General features: G+C 37.5%; 1 protein-coding gene and 1 pseudogene across 1 annotated transcript; one reads left to right on the forward strand and one right to left on the reverse strand.

Moving 5' to 3' along the window:
- LOC118842062 overlaps nt 1–15123 on the reverse strand; it is a 37683-nt pseudogene extending 22560 nt beyond the window's left edge.
- An 11-nt stretch (nt 15124–15134) lies between these two features.
- LOC118844561 (protein RCC2-like) lies at nt 15135–16758 on the forward strand. Its single transcript, XM_036752465.1, is given in 2 exon segments — nt 15135–16372; nt 16374–16758. Coding segments are annotated over 2 exon segments (1623 nt in total).
- The last annotated feature ends 11190 nt before the right edge of the window (nt 16759–27948 follow it).

Genomic DNA, 27948 nt, shown 5'->3' on the forward strand with positions numbered 1-27948 from the left:
GTGATCCTGAACCATTCAGGCACATTCATGATTTTCTTTGAAATCATGAATTCTGCCTTTACGTTATATCTTTCAAACAGTCTAAAGTATGCTTAATACATGTAAGAATCTAAAATGCTCACTGATGACTAAACAATATGAAGTTTATGGCATTTATTTATATTTACAATTTATTTTTGCTTATTTCTCAGTTTTTCTTTGTGTGACCAACAGGTAAGTTCTAGACAGTTGCAGTGTGTAAAATGAAATAAAATGGAAACATTACATTGGAGGAAAGGAGTAGGATTTATGGATAGGGAAGATGGTTTTGTTTCCTTGAAATACTGAGATTAAGGATCATGTTTTGAAAATAATAAATCTTTTGAAATTGGCAGCAATGAAATTAAAATTACTGAGATATGAATCTTTTCCTATTGTCCTGACTTCAGACATTTTAAGGAACATGTGGAGGCAAGAAATTAATGACAATGCAAATGTTTGTTATAATCCTTATTTTTATTATTTTTAGTATGTACTAAGTATCAAGCTAGCCTAGCCAGTCAGCTAGCACTGATTAGAGAAGCAGAGAAGAAAATGGGTGCCTTCCATTCTCATTGGACTTCTTAATAGGAAAAAAAAAACTGTTTGGGGGAACCTTAGGTTATGGGAAATAATTCAGCAAAGTAGTGTTTCTCATTAGGGCTACGATGGTCTCATTTTTCTCCATTTCTATTAATTATAAAATCTGATGGTCTATTATTTGAGATGTCATTTGGGGAATTTTGATGACCTTGAAAGGAAATCTGTAAATTCAAATGTTAACAAACAGAAAAATCAATTTGATTATTGTACGGTTTTTGTTTATTACTTAGGGTGGGGGGGTGTACTGGAAATATAGGCTTCCAAGATTTAGTGATCTTTTTATCCCTAAGGCCCAAGTGTTGATAAGTCTCCATTAGACACTTAAGATGTGATGATAGACAATCTTTCACTGAACTTCAGGTCAGGAGACTTTTCTTTGGGCTTCATGGTATAATGATCAATGAGGTATTTATGTTTGGTTAAAGATTCCTGTCATTGGTGTCATAGCAGCCTGACTGCAAAGTGAAGTATAGTACCCTCAAAAATGGCAAACCTATTGAACTGTGATTTTTTTATCCTTGGTTTTACCATTTTGGTAGCTTACAACTCTTCTGTAACTCTAAAACTAAAATGAAACAACACAAAAAATTTTAAAAAGCCCTTGTAATATAAAATTTTAAAAACCTTCTAGTTATATATAGCTCTCCAGAGACCCATATCTATTCAAATAATTGCCTGAGCCATGATTTTCTCTGTGGATTCCACCAACTCTGTAAAGGATAGAACTTTTCAATATTATTTACATTGCATTGCTTTGTAGTAGTGAAAAGGACAATTTACTTAAAATAGAATGCACCATAAAATCAGGATAGTGTATTATCTATGTTGGTAACACTATTGACTTTTTTGTTAATTTGTTTTATTTGTATGTATGTATATGTATATATATGTGTGTGTGTGTGTGTGTGCATGTATATGTATTGTCTTCTGCAATGTGGAAACAGACTAGGGGTGTTCATTGGCTTAAGTTGCTAAGATCTTTACTTTGCTTCTACTCTGGCCTGAATACAAAGGCCAGTCCATGAAAAGGTAGGAATTTATTTCCTTCAGGCTAGACTAGTCTACTATAGAGGAACTGAGTGGTTTAAGATTTAGTGACAATTATTCTGGATGGATGAAACAAAATGTTAACTTTTACTTTACTCTTCTGTTGTGTATTTATTTTTAAATAATATTGTGAAATTTACTCATTAAAGAAATTATATAAATTTTACTTCAAAATATCTTTTGGGAAGAGATGTCCAAAAGCATGAGGGAATGCTGCCAGTTTTAATATTCCTCCCTCTAAGGGGAAAAATGCTTAGATACAGAATAATGATAAAATAATAAATTTATTTCTGGGGAGTTTGTGTCTATATAGAGTATACTATTATTTTCTTTTATTTGATAAGGTTAAAGTAAAATTTATTTTCTCATTAGTCATGTAGATGAAGTATGATGGAGTAGTTTATTATACCATTTCTCTTTATATCAATTCTATGTGATTAATAAGGAAGGCCAATGACACATGGCAGTATAGTCACACCCACTGCATCTATTCCTCCAGTTGATAAATGTTGCCAGATTGACAAAGAATCCTGTGAGTGCTATACAATTGTCAACTTTCCTTTTCCTTTATTCCTGTCATCACATTCACATGAGAAGGAGTACCTAATAGCTTCATAAACCTCCTCCAAAGCTACTGGAATTTTCATTAACATTGCCATCATCTAGTAGAAAAAAAATCCCACTTTCTAAGGACAGTGATGTTCACCACTATATTAATGGCATAATGTTGAATAGTCAAGACAAAGTCCAATTGGCATATGCTAAAGCTCAGATTGTGGGCTATATAGTGGAAAAGAAGCGGCCAATCAATTCTAAGAAAATCCAGGGTCTACACTTCTTAGTAATGTGTTTTAATAATCTGACTAGTAGCTTCTGTGGGGGTGTAAGATCCACCCACAGCCAGCACCCAGGAGGCTGCCAGCATGCCGGGAATGCACCGGTTCTTTTTATCTGCTTAACCACGGAAAGCAAGGTGAAGGGGTTGACAAGCTCACTTTAATCCAGCATACAGATAGCATTCACCTAGTTCAGGGGAGCATACAGACAGCACTCAGTACAGGGGAAAAAGCCAGAACCCTGAACTTCAGAATAAATACAAACAAATTACAAATATCAACAGACAATTCATAGTTACCAACATCTAGGTTCAGCCCAGGAGCTCATAACGAGGGCAGGTCCAGAGTCACTTGCGCCACCACTGCTGTTAGTAGGAAAAGCTGCTGGGACATTGAGAAAAGAGTACACTGTTGGCCACACCCCCCATGACCCCCCCCCCCCACCCCAGTTGTGGAGTCAGTGCACCTCTGAGGCCGCTTACAGAGCTGTAGCTGCAGTTGCTTCTGGCCCCAGGCCCACATGGTGGGAGGAATTAAGTGGTGGATCTGAGGGGGAGTGCAGAGCCTGCTTAGATCCGAGTCAGCATTCCTGGATTGGCACTTCTTGGGGGAGGGGGATCACTGATGTGGCAGAGCTTGCTGTGTAGAAATAGCTCTGAAAGCAACAGTGCAGCCCCTCAAGCTTGGGACAAAATACTCTCTACTCTACAAGCAGTCATACCCTGCTGAAAAACTCAAGGGTCAAGTAGTTGGCTGGGAATATGGCCAGGTGGTGAAAACAGACTCAGACTCAGAATCAGACTTTGGAATCTTTCTTTGGTGACAAAGAAGACCAAAACATACAGACAGAAGAACTCAACAACGTCAAAGAGCCTACATCAAAAGCCTCCAAGAAAAACATGAACTGGTCTCAGGCCATGGAGGAGCTCAAAAAGGATTTGGAAAAGCCAGTTAGAGAAGTAGAGGAAAAATTGGGAAGAGAAATGAGAGTGATGTGAGAATACTATGAAAAACAAGTCCATGACTGGCTAAAGCAGACCCCCTAAAATATTGAAGAAAAGAACACCTTAAAAATAGACTAACTCAAATGGCAAAAGAGCTCCAAAAAGCCAATGAGGAGAAGAATGCCTTGAAAGGCAGGATTAACCAAATGGAAAAGGAGGTCCAAAAGACCACTGAAGAAAATACTACCTTAAAAGTTAGATTGGAGCAAGTGGAAGCTAGTGACTTGATGAGAAATCAAGATGTTAAAAAACAGAACCAAAGGAATTAAAACATAGAAGATTATGTGAAATATCTCATTGGAAAAGCCAATGACCTGGAAAATAGATCCAGGAGGGATAATTTAAAAATCATTGGAATACCTGAAAGCCATGATCAAAAAAAAGAGCCTATTTTGCCCTACAAGAAAGTAAGGTAACACGGGATGGGGGGAGTGGGGTGACAGAAGGGAGAGATGACTGAGGAATGAGGCAATCAGACTATATGCCATCTTGGAGTGGGGGGGAGGGTAGAAATGGGGAGAAAATTTGAAATTCAAACTTGAAGAAATCAATGCTGAAAACTGAAAATATTAAATAAATAAATAATAAAGAAATGACCAGCAGTATGATTTTAGAAAAACCTGGAAAGACATGACTTAATGCAAAGTGAAGTGAGCAGAACCAGGAGAACATTGTACACAGTAATAGCAACATTGTATGATGAAAAACTGTGAATGACTTGGCTATTCTCAGCAATATAATGATTCAAAACAGTCCCAAAGGCCTCAAAATCATATACCACAGCTTATTTAGCCATTCCCCAACTGATTGGCATCCTTTCAATATCCAATTTTCAGCCATCACAAAAAAGCTTCTATAAATATTTTTGTACAAATGAGCCAAAGCAGTAGTTAGGGGAAAATTTATATCTCTAACAGTTTACATTGATAAAATAGAGAAAGCAGATCAATAAATTGGGCATGCAAATAAAAAAAAAAACCTAGAAAAAGAACAAATTAAAAATCTCCAATTAAACACTAAATTAGAAATCCTGAAAATCAAAGGAGAAATGAATAAAATCAAAATCAAGAAAACCACTGAACTAATAAAAAAGCAGAAGTTAGTTTTATGATAAAAAATAAAATATATCATTGATTAATTTGATTTAAAAAAAGGAAAGAAGAAAAATCAGTAGTATCAAAAAGGAAAGGGGTGAATCCACCACTAATAAAGAGGAAATGGAAATACATATTGGAGCTATTTTGCCCAATTATATACAAATAAATTTGACAATCTAAATGAAATTGACAAGTATCTAAAACAACACAAATTACCCAGATTAACAGAAGAAATAAAGTACTTAAATAACCCCAACTTAGAAAAAGAAATTGAACAAGCCACTAATGAACTTCCTAAGAAAAAATCCCCAGGGACAGAAGGATTCACAAATGAATTCCACCAAACAATGAAAGAACAATTAAACCCAATACTACATAAGTTACTTGGAAAAAAAAACATATGAAGGAGTCCTACCAAATTCCTTTTATGATGCAAATATGATGATGATGGCTAAAACAGGAGGAACCAAAACAGAGAAAAAAAATAATAGACCAATTTTCCTAATGAGTATTGATGCAAAGTTTTTAATTCATTTTTTATTTTTAGCTTTCACCACTCAGTTCACAAGTTGAGTTCCAAATTTTATCTCCCTCCCTCACCTCCCTCCTCCCTCCCAAGACAGCATGTAATCCGATATAAATTCTACATATACCTTCGCATTGGAATTATTTACATAATAGTCCAATTATAAAGAATTATAACCAATGGAACAAAACATGAGAAAGAAGAAACAGAGCCAAAAAAGAAGGGAAAAAAGGAGAGCAAATATTTCCCTCAATCTGCATTCAGACTCCATAATTCTTTCTCTGGATGTGCATATCTTTTTCCATCATGAGTCTTTGAACCTTGCATTGATGAGAAGAGCTAAGTCTATCAAAGTTAATCCTTACAGATCCTGTATGTCTGTAATCATGTATAGTGTTCTCCTGGTTATGCTCCCCTCACTCACCATCAGTTCATATAAATCTTTCCAGGTTATAATGAAGTCTGTCTGCTCCTCATTTCTTATAGCACAATAGTATTCCATTACATTCATATACCACAATGTGTTTAGCAATTCCCCAATTGATGGGTATCCACTTGATTTCGAATTCTTTGCCACCAAAAAAGAGCTGCTATAAATATTTTTGTACATATTGGTCCATTTCCCACTTGTGTGATCTCTTTGGGATAGAGCCGTAGTACTGGGTCAAAGGGTATGCACATTTTTATAGCCCTTTAGGAATAGTTCTAAATTGCTCTCCAGAATGGCTGGATTAGTTCACAACTCCATCAACAATGTAACAATGTTCCAATTTTCCCACATCCTGTCCAGCATTTATCATTTTCTTGTTTTATCATGTTAGCTAATCTGACAGGAGAAATGTGGTACCTAAGAGTTGTTTTGATTTGCATTTCTCTAATCAATAGAGATTTGGAGCATTTTTTCATATGCTTATGGATATCTTTAATTTCTTCCTCTGAAAACTGCCTGTTCATATCCTTTGGCTACTTCTCAATTGGGGGATGACTTCTATTCCTATACATTTGACTCAATTCCCCATATATTTTACATATGAGGCCTTTAACAGAAACACTGGTTGCAAAAATTCTTCCTCAATTTTCTGCTTCCCTCCTAATCTTTGTTTCATTGGCTTTGTTTGTACAAAATCTTTTCAATTTGACACAATCAAAATTATCCATTTTGCATTTTGTAATGCTCTGTATCTCTTGTTTGGTCAATGCAATAAAATTTTAAGAAAATACTAGCAAAGAGATTACAACAGTATATTGCAAGGATCATACACTATGACCAGGTAGGATTCATGAAGAAACGAAGGGCTGTTTCAATAGTAGGAAAACTATCAGCATAATTGACCATATCAATAGCAAAACCAACAGAAATCATATGATTATCTCAATAGAAGCAGAAAAAGCATTTGACAAAATACAGTACTCATTCTTATGAAAAATATTAGAGAACATAAGAATAAATGGAGGTTACCTTAAAATGATAAGTAATAGAGCCAAGATGGCGGCTGGTAAGCAGGGACTAGAGTGAGCTCTGTATTTGAGTCCCTCCAAAAACCTATAAAAATGGCTCTGAACCAATTCTAGAACGGCAGAACCCACAGAACAGCAGAGGGAAGCAGGGCTACAGCCCACGACAGCCTGGATGGTCTCTGGGTGAGGTTTATTCCACACGGAGCTGGGAGCTGGAAGCTGGGAGCTGGGAACGGAGTGGAGCAGAGCCCAGCCTGAGCGGCGTAGACCATCCAGACCAGAAACCAGGCGGAGGGAGCCCTAGCGCCCTGAATATGTGAGCTGCGGCAGTTACCAGACCTCTTGACCCACAAACACCAAAGACTGTGGAGAAGGTTAGTGGGAAAAGCTGCGGGAGTGGAAGGAGTTCACAGTTCGGCTTCCAGCCCCAGGGGCAGCGGAGGTGGGGCAGCTACAGCTGTTGTTACTTCTGGCTCCAGGCCCACCTGGTGGGAGGAATTAAGTGGTGGATCAGAGCAGGAGTGCAACAGCCTGCTGAAGATCTAAGCCCAGTCTGGACTGGGGGTTCTTGGGGAAGGAGTAGTGCGGGTCTGACAGAGCTGGCACCTCCCCCCCAAACATGGAACATAGAACTCATTAGTCTACAAGCAGTCATACCCCACTGAAAAACTCAAGGGTCAAGTTAGTTGGTTGGGAATATGGCCAGGCAGCGAAAAAACATCCAGATTCAGTCTCAGACTTTGGATTCTTTCTTTGATGACAAAGAAGACCAAAACATACAGCCTAAAGAAGACAACAAAGTCATAGAGCCTACAACAAAAGCCTCCAAGAAAAACATGAACTGGCCCCAGGCCATAGAAGAACTCAAAAAGGATTTGGAAAAGCAAGTTAGAGAAGTAGAGGAAAAATTGGGAAGAGAAATGAGAAGGATGCGAGAAAACCATGAAAAACAAGTCAATGACTTGCTAAAGGAGACCCAAAAAAATACTGAAAAATACACTGAAGAAAACAACACCTTAAAAAACAGACTAACTCAAATGGCAAAAGAGCTCCAAAAAGCCAATGAGGAGAAGAATGCCTTGAAAGGCAGAGTTAGCCAAATGGAAAAGGAGGTCCAAAAGACCACTGAAGAAAATACTACTTTAAAAATTAGATTGGAGCAAGTGGAAGCTAGTGCCTTTATGAGAAATCAAGATATTATAAAACAGAACCAAAGGAATGAAAAAATGGAAGACAATGTGAAATATCTCCTTGGAAAAACCACTGACCTGGAAAATAGATCCAGGAGAGATAATTTAAAAATTATTGGACTACCTGAAAGCCATGATCAAAAAAAGAGCCTAGATACCATCTTTCAAGAAATTATCAAGGAGAACTGCCCTGATATTCTAGAGCCACAGGGCAAAATAGAAATTGAAAGAATCCATCGATCACCTCCTCAAATAGATTCCAAAAAGAAATCTCCTAGGAATATTGTCGCCAAATTCCAGAGCTCCCAGATCAAGGAGAAAATACTGCAAGCAGCCAGAAAGGAACAATTTGATATTGTGGAAACCCAATCAAAATAACCCAAGATCTGGCAGCTTCTACATTAAGAGATAGAAGAGCTTGGAATGCGATATTCCGGAGGTCAATGGAGCTAGGATTGTGGAAACCCAATCAGAATAACCCAAGATCTGGCAGCTTCTACGTTAAGAGATAGAAGAGCTTGGAATGCGATATTCCGGAGGTCAATGGAGCTAGGATTAAAACCTAGAATCACTACCCAGCAAAACTGAGTATCATGTTCCAAGGCAAAATATGGATTTTCAATAAAATAGAGGACTTTCAAGCTTTCTCAGTGAAAAGACAAGAGCTGAATAGAAAATTTGACTTTCAAACACAAGAATCAAGAGAAGCATGAAAAGGTAATCAAGAAACGGAAATTGCAAGGGACTTACTAAAGTTGAACTGTTTTGTTTACATTCCTACATGGAAATATGATGTGTATGATTCATGAGACCTCAGTTTTAGGGTAGTTGAAGGGAATATGCATATATATATGTTTATATATATATATAAGTGAATGTGTATGTATGTATATATCTATGTGTATATGTATGTATGTGTATGTATGTGTATATATATATGTGTGTGTATATATATATATGTGTGTGTGTGTGTGTGTGTGTGTGTGTGTGTGTGTGTGTGTGTAAAAGAGAGAGAGCAGACACAGGGTGAGTTGAAGATGAAGGGAAGATATCTAAAAGAAATAAAATGAAATTAAGGGATGAGAGAGCAACATACTGAGAGAGGGAGATAGGGAGAGATAGAATGGGGTGGATTATCTCGCATAAAGGTGGCAAGAGGAAGCAGTTCTGTGGGAGGAGGGGAGAGGGCAGGTGAGGGGGGAATGAGTGAACCTTGCTCTCATCTGATTTGGCGTGAGGGGGAATACCATACATACTCAGTTGGGTATCTTACCCCACAGGAAAGAAGAGGGAGGAAGATAAAAAAAATAAAAGGGGGGGGATGATGGAGGGGAGGGCAGATGGGGGTGTAGGTAATCAAAACAGACACTTTGGAAAGGGGACAGGGTCAAGGGAGAAAATTCAATAAAGCAGAATGGGTTGGGAAGGAGCAAAATGTAGTTAGCCTTTCACAACATGAGTATTGTGGAAGGGTTATACATAACGATACATGCGTGGCTTAGGTTGAATTCCTTGACTTCTTAAGGAGGGTGGGTGGGAAGGGAAGATAGAGGGGAGGGCTGACTGGGGAACAGGGCAACCAGAATATAAGCCATCTTGGAGTGGGGGGGAGGGTAGAAATGGGGAGAAAATTTGTAATTCAAACTGTTGTGAAAATCAATGCTGAAAACCAAATATGTTAAATAAATAAATTTAAATTTAAAAAAATGATAAGTAATATATATCCAAGACCATCAACCAGCTTTATCTGTATTAGGGATAAGATAGAAGCCTTCCAAATAAAATCAGGAATGAAACAAGAACAACCATTACTAACTATAGCAACAAGAGAAGAAAAAGAAATTGAAGAAATTAGAATAGGAAATGAGGAAACAAAACTATCATAGATGATATAATGTTTTACCTAGAGAATCCTAGAGAATCAACTTAAAACCAAGTTGAAATAATTAATTTTAAGCAAAGTTTCAGGATACAAAATAAACACACATAAATTAACAGCATTCTATATATTAGCAACAAAATCCAGCAGGAAGAGCTAGAAATAAAAATTCCATTTAAAATAAATGTAGACAATATAAAATACTTGAGAGTCTACCTGCTAAGAAAAACACAGGATATATATCAACACAACTACAAAATACTTTTTACACAAATAAAGTCAGATCTAAATCATTGGAAGAATATCAGTTGCTCATGGGTAGGCCAAGCTAATATAATAAAAATGGCAACTGTCAGTAAATTTATTTATTCAGTGCCATACTGGTCAAATTATCAAAACATTTACACTTCAGTCTTGTACAGCATGTCAAACACTCAACTGAATCAATGGCATATCCTTGTCCATCATCATGATTACAGAAAATTAGTAAGAGGTCCTCATTATTCACCTCAAGAAAGGATCGGGAAATATTCTGGAGATAAGAAAATAAATTTAAAAAAAATAAAGTAAGGATATGTGTTGGTAAGCAAAATGGGCTCCCAGCACTTAGTTCAACAAGTGCCCTTGAAAATTTGGTTTTTTTCCTTTGAGTAATGCAATGTATTCCCCTATTAGGTGTAAAACCTATGTGGGTGTGGATTGGTAACTACGGTGGGGCCCAAGGTAGGGCTAACTCAGGGGAGGGCCTAGTTTTCAAATGAGTTTGAGTGATAGGTTTGGGACATCAGAGGCTCTTAGACCACGTGGGTTTAAGTCACCTCTTTGTGACGATTTTAAATCATGTGGGTGAGTCACATGTCAAATGTGTGACTCACCCCTGATGCTGAAAAAGATATAAAACCAGGGGTTGGCTTCCTGTTCTTTGGAGCTCTTTCCCACAGCAGTGGTGGCATGAGTGACTCTGGGCCAGCCCACATTATGAGCTCCCAGGCCAAACCTAGATGTTGGTAACTATGAATTGTATTTGGTCTGTCTGTTTGTAATTTGTTTAGGGCTTTCACTCATGGTGGTGCTGATGCAGAGACTCTGGGCAGCTGTAGCTAAGGAGCCCTCCAGCTCATAAACCCGGATGCTGAGACTTTGTTCAACTCTGGTAACTATGTATTGGGATTTGAATCAGACAAGGTCTGACTGTCGATGTTTGTAATTTGTTTGTATTTTGTTCTGAAGTTCAGGGTGCTGCCTTTTCCCCCTGAACTAAGTGAATGATATTTGTATGCTGAATTAAAGTAAGCTTGTCAAACCCTTTAACGTAGCATTCCTTAGTTAAGCAGATCAAAAGAACTTGTGCTTTTGCAGCATGCTGGTAGCATTTTTGTTGTTGGTCTTTCACCCCCACAGCAGCTACTAGCTGGATTGTTGAAACAGGATAAAAATTTATATTAAAACTCTGGCAGATATAGAAGCTCTCAAAGAGTGAAAAAAAAAACAAAAAAGTTGATGTAAGTTAGATCATAAAACATAGAATTTGTCCAAGATAGTCTAAAAAATTGACTGTTCCACACAATTATTTAACATAATTCTCGGAGCATTAGCTATAACAATAAAAATAGAACAAAATGAAGGCTATAAATACTGATAAAGCAGAGAAACAATCATCTCTATTTTCTGTTGACTCTGAAAATCAGCAAATTAATTAAATGAACTAATTAATAGCTTCAGTAGAGTAAAAGAATTTTTTAGAAGTCTACAAATATTCATCAGCTTTTCTACACATTATTTTAAAAAAAATAATCTTTTTATTAATTAATTTATTTGGGGTTTTCAACATTCCCTTCTATAACATTTTGAGTTCCAAATTTTCTCCCCATCTCTCCCCTCCCCCACCCTAAGAAAGTATGCATTCTGATTACCAGTTTCTCTAACCTACCTTCCCTTCTATCATTCCCCCTACCGCCACTTCTCCTATCCCCTTCTCTTCTAGATTTCTGTTCACCATTGTCTGAATATCTTATGTTCAGTTGCATGTATAAATAACTTTTAACAGTCCTTTTTAAAACTTTGAGTTCCACATTCTCTCCCTCCCTCCCTCCACACCCACTCTCATTGAGAAGGCAAGCAATTCAATATAGGTTATACATGGGTAGTCATGCAAAACACTTCCATAATAGTCATGCTGTGACTCTATTTCCCTCCATCCTATCCCACTCCCATTTCTTCTGTTCTCTCCTGTGACCCTGTCTCCTGTCAAAAATGTTTGCTTCTGATTACAAGTCCTGCAATCTGCCCTCTTTTCTATCATATAGCCTTCTCCTTACTTTCTTGTAGGGTAAGATAGATTTCCATATGCAATGAAATGTGTATGTTATTCTCACCTTAAGACTAATCCAATGAGGGTAAGGTTCGCTCATTCTTTTACCTACCCTCCACTGTAAAAGTTTTTCTTTTATGTGAGATAATTTACCCCATGCTACCTTTCCTTTCACTTTCTCCCAGGGCATTCCTCTCTCACTCCTTAATTTTATTTTTCAGTTATTTCTTCATATTCAAGCCACCCTATGCATCTCTCTCTCTCTCTCTCTCTCTCTCTCTCTCTCTCTCTCTCTCTCCCTCCACACACACACACACACACACACACATATATACATATATATGCATGTTTATATGTATGTATATGTGTATATGTATATATGTGTATATATGCTTATCTATGTTTATATCAGTATCGATATCTGTGTGTGTGTGTATTCCCTTCAACTACCCTAAAACTGGGAAAGGTCTCATGAGTTACAAATATCATCTTTCTTTCCATGTATGAATGTAAACAGTTCAACTTTAATAAGTCTCTTATGATTTCTTTTTCCTGTTTACCTTTTCATGTTTCTCTTGAGTCTGGTATTTGAAAGTCAAATTTTATATTCAGCTCTGGTCCTTTCATCAAGAATGCTTGAAAGTCCTCTATTTCATTGAATATCCATTTTTTCACCTGCAGGATTATATTCAGTTTTGCTGGGTATGTGATTCTTGGTATTAATCCTACCTTCTTTGACCTCCAGAATTTTATATTCCAAGCCCTCCAATCCTTTAATGTAGAAGCTGCTAAATCTTGGGTTATATTGATTGTTTTTCCACAATACTTGAATTGTTTCCTTCTGGCTGCTCTCAGTATTTTCACCTTGACTTGGGAACTCTAGAAATTGGCTACAATATTCCCAGGAGGATTCCTTTTGGGATGTCTTTGAGGACGTGATTAGTGGATTCTTTCAATTTCTATTTTACTCTTTGAATCTAGAATATCAGGGTAGCTTTCCTTGATAATTCCTTGAAAGATGTTGTCTAGGCTCTTTTTTTTGGTCATGACTTTCAGATAGTCCAATAATTTTTAAATTATCTCTCCTGTATCTATTTTCCAGGTCAGATGTTTTTCCAATGACATATTTCACATTGTTTTTTATTTCTTTTTATTTTTTTATTTTCTTTTATAATTTATTGATTTCTTATAGAGTCATTATCTTCCATTTGCTTTATTCTAATTTTTAAGGAATTATTTTCTTCAGTGAGCTTTAGTATCTTCTTTTCCATTTGGCCAGTTCTGCTTTTCAAGACATTCTTCTACTCATTGGCTTTTTGGACCTCTTTTGCCATTTGGGTTAGTCTATTTTTTAGGTGTTATTTTCTTCAGTATAATTTTTGGCTCTTCTTTAGCAAGATCTTGACTCATTTTTCATGATTTTCTTGTATCACTCTCATTTCTTTTCCAATTTTTTCCTCTACTTCTCTTATTTGATTTTCAAAATCTTTTTGAGCTCTTTCATGGCCTGCAACAAATTCATATTTTTCTTGGAGGCTTTGTATGTAGGAGTTTGACTTTGTTCTCTTCTTCTGGTTGTACATTTTGATCATTGTCACCAAAGCAATATTCTGTAGTCTGATTTCCCCCCTCCCCCCACTGTTTGCTCATTTTCTCAGCCAATTACTTGACTTTTATTCTCTTTTTTAAGGTAGGATTCTGTTTCCAGTATGAAGGGTGTAATGTCCTAAGCCTCAGGGGTTTTGTGAAGCTATTTTCAGAGATACTTCTAGGGACCTGTAAATTTTCAGTTCTTCCAAAGTGGTATAATCAAAGGAGTGGTATTTACTTCCCTCCTAGCCTGTGCTTTGGTCTCGTTTCTGCCTTGAAACTGTGAAGAGGATTCCCTTTCCACCACTGCCACAAGCTACATCATGCCAATGATTCTCCTTGCCACAGGACTGCCACCCAAGACTGCAACACAGATAGAAGCACCACGAAAGTAAGAGAATCCTGCCTCAGCGCCAACAAAGAGATCCCTGAAAGTCCCTCTGACAAGCCACTCAATCTCCATCCCCTTCTGGGCCAAGAGCTCCAGAAACAGCTGCAGCCACTGCTTCCACTGTTGCCACCATTGCCACCATGGGGCTGGGGCTAGACTATATTCTTCTCTCACCCAGGTCAACAGATCTTTCCTATTGACCTTCTAAGTTGTCTTTGGCTTTTGTGGGTTGAGAAATCTGGAAACTGTCACAGCTGCTAGTGATTCAGTCCCCTTGTGGCCTGCTTTTGGTTTCCTGGACCAGTCTATGTTGGGGTCTTTTGAGCTGGACTGTGCTCTTCTCTCAGACTGCTGCAACAGATCTTTCCTGTCAACCTTCCATGTTGTCTTGGGCTGGAAATTTGTTTCACTCTGTCATTTTGTGTGTTCTGCTTTTCCAAGAATTTGTTTAGAGTAATTTTTACAGGTATTTGGAGGGGTTGGGGGAGAGCCCAAGCAAGTCCCTGCTTTTACTCTGCCATTTTGGCTCCACCCCTTTCTATACATTATTCAGAAAAAAAACCAGAATACATGACATAAGAAAATCAATTAAAAATAATAACAAATCTGGCTTTTCTTTGCTGGGATGGGGACGGGGGGGATGTGGGGAGGGGGGGGCGGTTTAGAAGCCAGAGCGGTCCAATTATTTTTTGTAAATGGGAGGGGGGGTAGTTTTTTCATCACTTTCAGTCCAGGTGGGAGGGGGATGGGGGGGCTGAAATTGAAGAGCGATCAGTTCTGAGGGCTGGGGGAAAGTTTGAAGTTTCCTTCTCTTTAAAGAGAAAAGGTTAAAAAAAAAAAAACACCACCCAACCTGGGGAAAAGGAGGAAGGCGGGGCTAGGGGGAGGTTTGAATGAATAAAAAAGGGAAGGAAGGCGGATCCACGTGGTTTAATCGGAGACAGACAGAGATCCCATTGTTCAAAATCAATTAAAAAAAAAAAAAGGCAGACAGAGCAAAAGAAAAGAGAAGTGCCGGAGGAAGGCGAGGGTAGCCCAGCGAGATCTGCAACCTGGGATCTGAGAGGGAGGAAGCCGCCCCGAGGGGCTCCCGCCGAGGGGAGCGAGGCAGAGTTGGGGGCACCTAGTAAACCGGGAGACCCAGCGCGGCCGGAGCGGGAGCAAGACGCCCATCGGGGACCAGGATGCCCAGGAAGAAGGTCGGCGCCGGGCTCGGAGCCGGGGCCAACGTGGCGGCGGCCTGGGAGCAGCAGAGCTCGGGCAACTGGACGACGGCGGCTGGTGCGGCTGGGGCCCGGGGCGGCCCCCCGAGGAAGGCGTGGGGCGGCGCGGCCGCGGGCAGGAAGCGGGAGCGGCCCGAGTGGGGCAGCTCCAGCGGCGGCGGCAGCAGCGGCGACGAGGACGGTCTGGCTGAGCTGGACGGCGGCAGCCTCGGCCCCGGGGCCAAGCGGGCGGCCAAGCCGGCGCCGCTGGGCAAGGCGGGGGCGGGACAGGCCGTCATCATTGCGGAGCCAGAGCACACCAAGGAGCGGATAATACTTGAAGGCTCTAAGTGCAGAGGGCAGCTTTTGATTTTGGGGGCCACCAGCTGGGACCTCATTGGTCGGAAGGAAGTGCCTAAACAGCAAGCTGCTTACCGCAACCTGGGGCAGAACTTGTGGGGGCCTCACAGGTACGGCTGTCTCTCCAGGGTTCAGGTGCCGACGGTGGTCTCTGGGCCCTGTGCTGCTCATAGTCTGCTCATCACCACGGAACGGAAGCTGTGGAGCTGGGGTCGAAATGAGAAGGGGCAGCTTGGACATGGTGATACCAAGAGAGTGGAGGCCCCCAAACTCATCAAAGTCCTCAGCAAGGAAGTAATTGTGTCCGCCGCATGTGGGAGGAACCACACTCTGGCTTTGACAGAAACTGGCTCTGTGTTTGCATTTGGAGAGCACAAGATGGGGCAGCTTGGCCTTGGCAACCAGACCGATGCAATCCCCAGCCCTGCACAGATAATGTACAATGGCCAGCCAATTACCAAAATGGCTTGTGGGGCTGAATTCAGCATGATAATGGACTGCAAAGGAAACCTCTACTCCTTTGGGTGCCCTGAATATGGTCAGCTGGGACACAAATCTGACGGGAAATTCATTGCCCGGGCTCAGAGGATAGAATATGACTGTGAGCTGGTCCCACGCCGAGTAGCCATCTTCATTGAAAAGACAAAAGATGGACAGATTTTGCCAGTCCCCAACGTGGTGGTCCGAGATGTTGCCTGTGGCACCAATCACACGCTGGTTCTAGACTCTCAGAAACGTGTATTTTCTTGGGGGTTTGGAGGATATGGCCGACTGGGCCACGCAGAGCACAAGGATGAGATGGTCCCTCGCCTGGTGAAGCTCTTTGATTTCCCGGGCCGTGGAGCAGCGCAAATCTATGCTGTTCGCCGTCAGTGAAGTTGGTGGCCTGTTTTTCTGGGGTGCTACCAACACTTCTCGGGATTCCACCATGTATCCCAAAGCTGTTCAAGACCTCCGTGGCTGGAAAATTAGAAGCTTAGCTTGTGGGAAAAGCAGTATTATTGTGGCTGCGGATGAGAGCACCATCAGCTGGGGCCCATCTCCAACCTTCGGTGAATTGGGCTACGGCGATCACAAGCCCAAGTCTTCCACCGCAGCCCAAGAAGTGAAAACCTTGGATGGCATTTACACAGAGCAGGTTGCCATGGGCTACTCACAGTCCTTGGTGATCCCAAGGGACGAGAGCGAGACTGAAAAAGAAAAGCTAAAAAAACTCCCTGAGTATAATCCTGGCACCCTCTCCTGATGCCAGGGGCAGCGAGGCTGCTGGAGGGCTCTCCAGGCTGCTCCAGGCAGCTGTCATTTCCAAAGTGCACTGGGACACAAAGAAGGCAGATGAGAAGAGATGACACAGTGAAAAGGTGGCCCGAAGCTCCTATTTGTTAGTCTTCCCGAGGTTCCGTTTTATAAGCAAATTCAACGTTTTCTACCATTTTACTGTACGATTTCCAAAGCGTTCCTCGCTCCCTTCCCCTACCCCAAATGTTAATTAAAATATTTGCTCGTAGTTGACGAGTTAGCATTCCTATGAAAATGGCAGGAAAAAAAAAAATAACAAATCTGATGCTGGGTGAGAGGAACAGAACCAGGAGAACATTGTATACAACAACAGACATATTGATTCTATGATGACTAACTTTGATAGACTTGACTCTCCTCAACAATACAAGGCTCAAAGACAGCTCCAAAGGATTCATGATGAAAAAAGCTAGCTACATTCAGACAAAGACCTGTGGCATCTGAATGCAGATTGAGACAAACTATGTGCATTCTTTTTTTCCCCTCTTTTTTTTTTTGGTTTTGTTTCTTCTTTCTCATGATTCATTCCATTAGTCATAATTCTTCTTTGCCACTTGACTATTGTGTAAATAAGTTTAATGCAAAGGTTTATGTAGAATCTATATCCAACTGTATGCCATCTTGGGGGTGAGGAGGGGGGCAAGGGAAGGGAAGGAAATTTTAAACTCAAGAACGTATAAAACTGAGTGTTGTAAACTAAAAATAAAAAATCTAATTAAAAAATGAAAATAAAAATTACATTATATTAATTTATATATTCAGTGCTAGTTCAATTCATTTTCAAAGTAGAAAATTTATAGAATTATATAAAATTTAAAAAATTTGAAACAAAAGTTCTTCAATCCCAAAGGAAATAATGAAAGAGGTAGAAATGAAAGGACATAGAATTACCAGAAATTAAAGAAGATTATAAAGCAACAATCATCAAAACTATCTGGTACTGGTTAGAAAATACAACAGTGGAATATATCTGAAAATTAAGAAACAAACAAACAGATGATAAAAAACTGTTGTCTACATTTTATAAATAAATTGCGAGATGGCAATATACATATGACATATAAATAGAGGAAAGAACTCCTTAATAGATTTTGATTAATATTTTAGAGCATATGCTACCATAGCATCTCAATGGACATGGAACCTGAATATAAAAGCTCACACAATAAATTAGGGAAATATAGTTGGAAGTACTTTCACAACTACAGCTAAGGGGTAGGTTTATTATCAAATAAGGAATATATATATATATATATATATGTTAAATATTAGAGCTTGATCAAGATATTAATTTCAAATATTATTTCCTAGTGAATCATTTTCCTTTGTGCAAAAACTTTACAATTTTAAAAATTCAAAATTTTCCATTTTATTTCCTGTGATTTTTCTCTATCTCTTTGGTCAGGGGAACATCTATATATCTATATCTATATCTATATCTATATCTATATCTATATCTATATCTATATCTATATCTATATCTATATCTATATCTATATCTATATCTATATCTATATCTTTATCTATGTCTATATATATCTATGTCTATCTTTATCTCTTTCTCTATCTCTCTATCTCTATCTCTGTCTCTATATCCATATCTATATCTATATCTATACCTATATCTATATCTATCTATATGTGTGAAAGTGTGTATTTATATGTATGTGTATGTGTGTATATATGTATATACATGTGTATACACATATATGCATATATACATATACACAAGTATATCTATGTGTGTATGCATGTACACATGTATGTATACACACACATATATACATATATATGTATATATATACAGATTTTAAAAGAAATTACATTTGAAAGATAAATGATGTTTTTTGAATGGAAATATACACATTTTCAGAATTATATGGTACATTAACAAAAATAGTCTATCTGCTGGGGTACAGAGAAATCATAAATTAATTTAAAAAGGCAGAAATATTCTTTGTACACAATAATGTGACAAACTAATAGTAAATACTGGGAATGTGAGAAAAACAGACCTAAAAGAAAATTCAAAGATAAGAATGCTGAATAATAATTAGGTTAAAGAACAAATTGTAGAAAACATAACAATCATATAAACAGAGAATGATTGCAATAAGAAAACATACCAAATTATTTTGATGCAGCTAGTGCAATCTCAAAGGAAAACAATGTATCTCTGAAAATACACCTTCCTGCAATTAAAAAAAAAATACAACTAAAGAAACAAACAAAAAATTAAGAAACCCCAAATAAGCACAAAACAAAAAATTCATGGAGATAAAATGGCAAAAGTACACTATTTTTATAGTGATAAACAAAGCTAAAACTCTGGTCCTTTGAAAAGACAAACAAAATCAATAAACATTTAAGTTAGATAACTAAAATAAAAAATGAAAAATGTGAATTCACAGCAGAGAGGGAAAAATTATGTTAGAACCCAACACACACAGTTTTATATTACCAAAATATCAAAAGAAATGTAAAGAAATGAATAATTACCTATAGTTGGTAATATAATAAATGCCTATAATAAGAAATGAATAATTACCTATAAAGAAATAAAATACCTAAATCAACAAAATAAGAAATAGACATATTAAACATGTTGGTTTGCCAAGAGAAACTGATCAATTCATAAAGGAATTATCAAATAGAAAAACTTTGACTTGTACCATTTATGGATACAAATGAAGTCTAAGCAATGTTTAAAGAGACACCATTACCTCAACTACACAAAATACTCTCAGTTTGTGAGGGGAAAAAACCAAACACTCTGTTAAACTGTTTTTGAAAAAAATATCCCATTATCAAAACCAGTGTAGGGTAAAATTTAAAAAAATATTTAAAAACCTATTTACGATCTTTTTAAAGCAAAACATTAAATAAAATCCTAAGAATAAAGGTATGTCCAAAAATATGTCAAAAATACATCTAAAATATTAATTATGACAAAGTTGGAATTGTACCAGTGATACAATGATTTTTCACCACTAGGAAAACAATTTTTTACAATTAGTTACAGTGAAAACAAAACCAATCAAATTCATAATTTTAAAAACAGATAAACTATTGACAAAATATAGCACTTATTTTTACTTTAACTGTAATAAATATCTAACAAATGTAATGAATATATAACAAATATAACAAAAGCAGATATTTTATTACGATAAAATTGTACATACAAATGAAAATTTGAGCTTTCTTTGCAATTATGAAACACTGGAAATTTTTCCAATAAATGTAAAGATGGAACAATGATGACACTTTTGCCTTGTTTGATATAATTCTAGAGGTGATATGTATTATAATAATAAGTCAAAATAATGATAAAAGTTATAACTATAAAATATAACATGTATGATATAATACAAATATATAATTAATGTAGATTACATAATAAGGAATAATAAAGACAATTAGACAAGAGCAGTAAATTAAGGGCATTAATATCAATGTATGGGACAGAAAATCTTTACACATTGCTGAACAAAGTTTGCCTAGAAAACACCAGAAATTAAGAGCCAGGCACACAAAACAGAGGTGGAGACAGTACACCAGTTTGTATTGACCATTATGTATTTGGAGGGGAACTAATATCAGGTAAGTTTGGAAAATTAGGGTGATACCACTTTATGTAGGGAAATGAATAACATTGATAGGAACAGAGAGGCAGCATAGTACAATAGAAAAGGTGCTGATTATAATCTAGATGACCTTGGTTCAAATCCAGATTCTGATGCTTACTACTAGCATGACCTTGGACAAGTCCAAAGCTCACTGAGACTCAGTTTCCTCATCTATAAAATGATGTGGGCTTGGACTTGATATACTCTGAGATCTCTCACTCTTATGATTTTGTGGATTTTAACATATATTTGGTTCCTTTGTAAAATAGTATGCATATTATTTTCCATACTTAGCAGGCAAAAAATTTAAAAAAAAACAACAAAGATTAAGGAATTGGTCCATGGTCACAGAGATACGTAATGGCAGAGGCATAGTGGAACCTGAACATTCTGACTCTCCTTAATTAGTCCACTGAGTGTCCTGCCAAACTGCTCTCTAAATTACCCAGCTTATGATATAGAATATAAACAAAGAGCAAACTAGTTCTAGAAGTCTTTGAGTACTATGTATATGTCTGGACAACTTCCCATGTGACTTCAAGCATATTCTCTAAGACATTTAATTTCCATAAAGCAGCATAAAAGGAAGAGGCAGGGGAAGAAAAGAGGAGGAGGAAGAAAAGGAGGAGAAAGGTGAGGAGAAGGAGAAGGAAAAGGAGGAAGAAGAGGCAAAAGGGGGAGGAGAAGGAAGAGGAGGAGGAAACCCTTGTCAATGTCTTCCTGCACTTAGCATTATCTGATCATTTCCAATTCACAATTACTTTGAAAAAGAAGTGGGACTTGTATAAAATGTGATTAGATTATTTTGCATTTTAACTAAAAGTTGTATTTAGATTATTCATTATTTTCTTTGAACTTCATGAAATTCCTGTATGGTACAGTAAGAAAGGAATTAATCTCATCTGAAAAGTCATGTGATCAGGGACTTTGAACAAAAATGAACCATAGAGATCATATAGCCAGAAAGAAGGCAACTGCATTTGGAATCACAGGATGTGGGCTTTGCATCCAGCTCTGCCACATCTTAGATACATGGCCCTAGGCAACTCACTTAATGTCTCTATACCACAGCTTCCTAATCAATAATATGTAGGGTTGTGCAAAATGAAACACAATTCTGCAAGGTGGATTTCAACAATATGTGAACCAAGAATTATCAGAAGAGCAGGCTGGTTTTTGAAGAGACGGAGGAACTAGAGAACAAATTGCCAACATTCATTGTATTATGGAAAAAAGTAAAGGGATTCCAGAAAAACAAAAACAAAAACAAAACAAAATATACATCTGCTTCTGCTTCATTGACTACACTAAATACTGTTACTATGTGGATAACAACAAAATGTGGCACTCTCCTCAAAAAGATGGAAGTACCAAGTAATCTTACTTGTCTCCTGAAGAACATGTGTATCAGCCAAGAAGCAACAATTAAACCAAACATGGAATAACTGATCGGTTTAAGATTGGAAAAGGAGTCTGATAGGTCTGTATATTGCTATTTATTTAACTTATATGCAGATTGCATCTTGTGAAATTCCCAGATGGATGACTCAAAATTCAAAATTAAGGTTGCCAAGAGAAATACAAAAATATCAGATATGCAGACAATACCACTCTGATGGCAGAAGGTAAAGAATTAAGGAGTTTCTTGATGAGGGTTAAAGAGGAGTGTGGAAAAGCTGTCTAAAAGCTTAGCATAAAAAACAGACAAACAAAAAAACAACCCACTAAGATCTTGGCAAGTGGTCCCATCACTTCCTGGCAAATGGAGAAATGGGAATATTGGAAGCATTGTCAGATTTCATGTTCTTGGGCTTAAAGATCACTGCAGATGGCAACTTCAGTCGTCAAATTAAGATTATTCTTCCTTGGAAGTAAAGCTATTGCAAATCTGGACAGAATAATAAAAAAAAAATGGAGACCGCACCTTGCCAACAAAGGTCATTATGGTTAAAACTATGATGTTTCTGGTAGTAAAGTTTAGTTGTGAGAGTGAGAATATAGGGAAAGCTGCACAGAATTGACACTTTCTAATTGTGGTGCTAAAAATGGTTTTTGAAAGTCTCTTGGACAGTAAGGAAGCCAAGTCAGTCAGTACTTCAGGATATTAATTCACACTATTCACTGCAAAGTCAGATACTGAAAGCTGAAGCTTAAGTATTTTGGCCACCTAACAAGAAGACAATACTCATTGGAAAAAAAAAAAACATGATGTTGGGAAAAATGGAAGGCGAAAAGAACAGGTGATGGCAGAGGATGTAATGGATGGATAGTGTCATGGAAGCAATGAACATGAGCTTGGATGAACTTCAGAAGCTAGGAGATGATGGAAGAGCCTGTTATGCTGTAGTCTATGAGGTCACAAAGAGTCATACATTACTGTATTACTGAACAACAACAACAAAGATGAAATCCAAGGTCATTTCCAAACCTAAATGACCCTATGAGTACCTCTAATTTTATAGTTAGAGGAACTGGGACCCAAAAAGTTTAAATGGTTTATTATTCAATTTGGAACTGGCAGAGTTCCAGTTCCAATATTCTTTCCACCACATGGCACTATAAGAAAGTTCCAGGGTCCTCTGAGGATTTTAATGAGTTCCTTAGTTGGTACCTCATTATTACATTATTACATTAATGCCAACTGTGGGGAATTATCTGAGAGCCAAGAACACCTGAGTTCAAATATAGCTTCTGACACATTGGCTGTGTGATTTTAAGCAAGACACTTAATATCTAGGTACTCTGGGTAACTTTCTATGATTATTACTAGCAGAGAAGGTATTGACATGAATCAGTAGAGAGAATTTCCTCATCTAGAACATCCCTATGCTAATGAAATCTCAGCTCAAGTCTAAACCTTTTCCTGCTACTGTTCCCATAGCATAAAAATGGCACCTTACCTTACTTTACTTTTAAACAAAATTACTCAGTTTCTAAAGGGTCCCATTACACTTATGGATTGGTACAGGAAAACTATGTGACTAAGATTAATTACCAATGCAAGCAGTTCTAGTTATCGTTATGCTATTAATTAGTTTAATGAGGCATTCATTTAGATTGAAAATATGATACCAGTAAGGTTTTAATTTCAAAAATCAATATCTCATTAACAAGTTATTGCTGTACCCATGGAACTCCACAGATTAATCTCCTGATGTTGGAAAAGCAGTGTTCTGCATAGAAACAGCAAGATTTACACCCTTGGAGCTCTTTTATTTCAAAAAAATACTGTGGTTCTCCTGGGACTGTAAGATCACTAAGGGAGAAGTTTCCTTTCATAGACTCTTGGATCACTCTAGAGCATGTCCTCTTGAGTTCTTAGGCCCAGTGGAAATGCAAAATTCTGCAACAAATTGCCTATTGCAGTTTTAGGTGAAGATAAATGGGCAGAGAAACCTAGCATACATTTAGTTCTGTTTTTATCTGCACAGGAAACAATTGGTGTTTGAATCCATTAATTAACCATTACTCCTTGGGAGTGAGTCCAAGACTTTTTGTCAATAGGGGGATATATCACATCTTTCTTTTCAAAAAGATTCAAAGCAATCAATCAACAACCCAAGAGGCATCGATTAAGCACCTGCTATGTGCCAGGCATTGTGCAAGGCATTGAAAATACAAAAACAAAAGTGAAACAATCTCTCCCTCAACAAGCTTGCAATCTAGCAAGGGAAGAATCCATTTAATACAACTTATTAAAAATACTCGATGTGCTAAGAATTATGTTCAAAGAATATTAAGGCATCCCCTACTATCTGGAAGCTTAACGTACAGTAGAGGACTATGACAATCACACAAATAATTGTAGTGAAAAGCAGGATCTCGTAAAAGCATCAACGACGTTCACAAAGGACTGTGCATACAAAAGTGTTGGAGGTAGGAAAGAACATACTCAGATAAAGGGATAAGGGAAGAGAAGAACTTAAAAAGTGAGTAGAATTTCAGCAGGAGTAAAAATAAGAGGGGTTTCATCCAGGAAGAATATTTGGTAACTGAAGTTTCCCTAAATGCAGCATTAAGTCTTAGAAGCATAGGCTGACATAGACTCTCTGCCAATCTATTAACTGAAAAAATGAAGAAACTGAGGCCCAGAGAAGGAAAGAAGCTTGTCCAGTTGTTATTGCTAGCCAGTACTAGGAACCAGGTTTCTTGATTGTGAATCTAGTAGTCTTTCCATTTTGATATGCTCTTATCCCATTTAAAAATGATTTTTGAATAAGGTCAGGACCCTAATTTATAATTGTATCCAATGCTTTTCCCTGCTTGGAATAGACTATACCACCTCCTACTTTTCCCTCTCCCCCAAAAAATCCTCTTTCATGTTATATCTATCTTCACGTGAACATTTGTAGATGCTAATAATCCCCAAATCCTGTTTTTCCCCTCTTTTCAACATTTTAGTCCTGGGTATATTGACTTCAAAAATTTTATTGATTTTTGTTATTTAAAGCCAATCCAACTGAGAAGGACTTATTTAGTTTCCTCCTGTTATAGACAATGGTTGCCTTCTCTGTTTTTAACTGATTGCCTACATCACCACCAATGCCCTAACCCCCTCTACTTCAAGCTTTGAGTGTCTCCCACTGGGCTTGACTGTGGGGTTTTGTTCAAATAATGTGTAAGCAAACTGCAGCATCCCCCTGTAAAGTAACCAACAGGTTTTTTTTAAAAAGTAATTCAGACTATTTTATATCTTCCAGGGTCCCCTTAAATGACTAAATCCCTACAGCTCTCCTGTCTCTTTAAAGGCAAAAGTTATTTGGATAAACAAGGCACAAAGAAAGTGATTGAGTCATAGGACGTCACACTGTATTTCATGCAGGAATAGAAAGGAAATCTGTTGCTCCACTGTTCTTTCTATCACCCTATACCTATAAGATTAGCAAGGCACAGAATGGCCCATAAATGGAATAATGATGATGATAATAATAATAATTGTAATAACAATAATAATAATAATAGCTAGCATTTATATAGTACTTGCTATGTGTCAGGCACTGTGCTAAAGTGCATTACAGATATTGTCTCATTTGATCTTCAAAAAAATCTTGGGAGGTAGGTGAAACTGAGGCAAACAGAGGTTAAATGATTGATCAAAGTCACACAATTGGCAAGTGTCTGAGGCTAATTTGAATTCAAATCTTCCTGATTGCAGATTCAGCACTCTATCCGCTAAACCACTTAGCTGCCTATAGGTTGGGATCAGAAAGTATTTATTAAGTGTCTACTATTATAGAAGGAGATTCATTATTGAGGCTAAAATGAGATGATGCAGATAAACCACTTTGCCAATGTTAAAGAACTGTATAAATGTCAAGTACTGTTTTCACTATTGGTCGATCATTGGGTTATGAGTCATGTGAGATGTCATTATAGCTCTTACTCATGAAGCACTTTACAATTTACAGTGTGTTTTGCTTAAAACCTTTTGAGGCAGCATAAAAACAATGCTACTTGCAGCTGCTGTGCGGGTTTAAGACCAATGTTACCAGTACACAGGAGGGCTGCTAGCACAGGTTCTTTGATCTGCTTTCCTAAAGGAATACAACTTAAAAGGGGTCAACAATGTTACTTTAATCGAATACATATATTATATATATATATATATGGATATACATGCATACACGCATATGTATATGCATATATACACACATACATATGCATATATATACATGCATAATATACATACACATATACACACATGCATATATGTATGTATGTGTGTGTGTGTGTGTGTGTGTGTGTGTGTGTATACAATATATATGTTCCCTTAGTTCAGGGGAAAAGTCAGCACCCTGAACTTCAGAGAAAATACAAACATAAATTACAAGTAGAAATTATATAAATAGAGTAAATACAAATGGCAAAGACAAACAGACAGGGCTTCCAACTGTCTGACCCAAAGCAATACATACATAGTTACCTGAAAAAGAAGCAGTAACATCTGGGTTTTTCAAAGCTGGAGTGTTCCTTAATGGCTACCCAGAGTCTCATCTGACTAAATCACATGAACACTCTTCCCATGAGTAAGCCTCAAAGCCAAATGCTAACCCCCAGTGTATATATACCTTTCTTCAGGGCCAGAGTACTTCACAATAATCATGACCCAGGCTTATGTGACTCAGGCTTCCATGGGACTCAGTTTCAAAGCAGGCCACATATGCCTATTAAGAGGCATGGAAGATCTTCAAATTGTATTAACATTACAGGCAGGTAGTACAAGTATTTATCTCAATTTACAGATAAGACTACTAAGACTAAAAAAGAGGGAACTAAAAAGTTTTCCCATGGTCACATGGCTTGTACCAAGATTTTTCTGACCCCTCTGCCTGTGCTTTATGTTATGCTAATGAAACATTGGTTCCCACTGTTTCAATGACAGAGAAGTTACATTTCAACCCACCCACAGGGTTTGGTAACCTTAAAGGGGTTAGGGGTGTCTAAGTTCTTTGGCAATGGTTCCAGCTCTCAACAACAGTCTTTTCTTAAGTGTAGGGAATAGAGGGAAATGTTTTTTTTTTTTTTTTTTTTTTTTTTTTTTTTTTTTTTACCTCTAGGAAATAATCATTTAGTGAGGGAGGAAAGATTTATCCATTTGAATTGTAGAAAGTTAAGTATAGGATTTTGTGGCACAGACTGTAAGAATGAGAGGATTTCAGAGAAAGGAAAGAATTTTGTTGTCTATAATTCCTCTCAGTTCTGATATTCTGTTGGTGAATGCCATGAGAACAGGCACCATTGGCTCCATGGGGTTGCTTCTCTCCCAAAGTTTAATATGGTGCAATACATATAGCAGACTTTAAAATGTGGAATCACTGAATGAGTGAACCCAGGAATCAATCTTGCTCAGGTTTAGAGGACCATAGCTCTGGAGTAGAAAGAGACCCCAAAGGTCATCCATTTCAACCTCTTTATTGCTCTTGTATAGAATATAAGCCATTTATTTTCCTTTTCATTTCCACTGCCTAGTGTAGTGTCTAGCACATAGTAGGAACTTAATGAATGAATATTGATTGATTGGTTGATAAAAATGAAGAAACTGAAGTGAATTGACTTGCCTAAGATAAACCACACAGTAAGCATAAGCTTTATTTTATTCCCAGAATCCTAAACTCTCCCCATTCTACAACTTCCCAATTCACTGAATTTTGGGAAACTGATGTTTTATATGCTGCTGTCTCTTATTCAGAACAGCTTCTCCTGTCTTTCCAGTATAGAGTTAAAAGCCATGGAGCTCAGCTTTCATAATGTCTAAGTGGCATGTTAAATTGCAAGTGTTCCAACCTTCCATAAATAATTGTTTAGGACAGAAAATGTAGTCCTGTAATATTGATTCAGGAGCTTGGGCTTTTTAAGTACAATATAAGAAACCGAAAGGGAATCAAAACCAATTGCTTTAGAAGGAGAAATTGTTACTTGCCTTGTCATTATGGAGCATTTCGAAAGGATTGAAAAGGCATTTTCCAGGCAATGGTAGAGTATTCAGTTCAAAAATAATTTACCACCAA

The sequence above is a fragment of the Trichosurus vulpecula genome, chromosome 3 (assembly GCF_011100635.1).
Source record: "Trichosurus vulpecula isolate mTriVul1 chromosome 3, mTriVul1.pri, whole genome shotgun sequence".
Taxonomy (NCBI): domain Eukaryota; kingdom Metazoa; phylum Chordata; class Mammalia; order Diprotodontia; family Phalangeridae; genus Trichosurus; species Trichosurus vulpecula.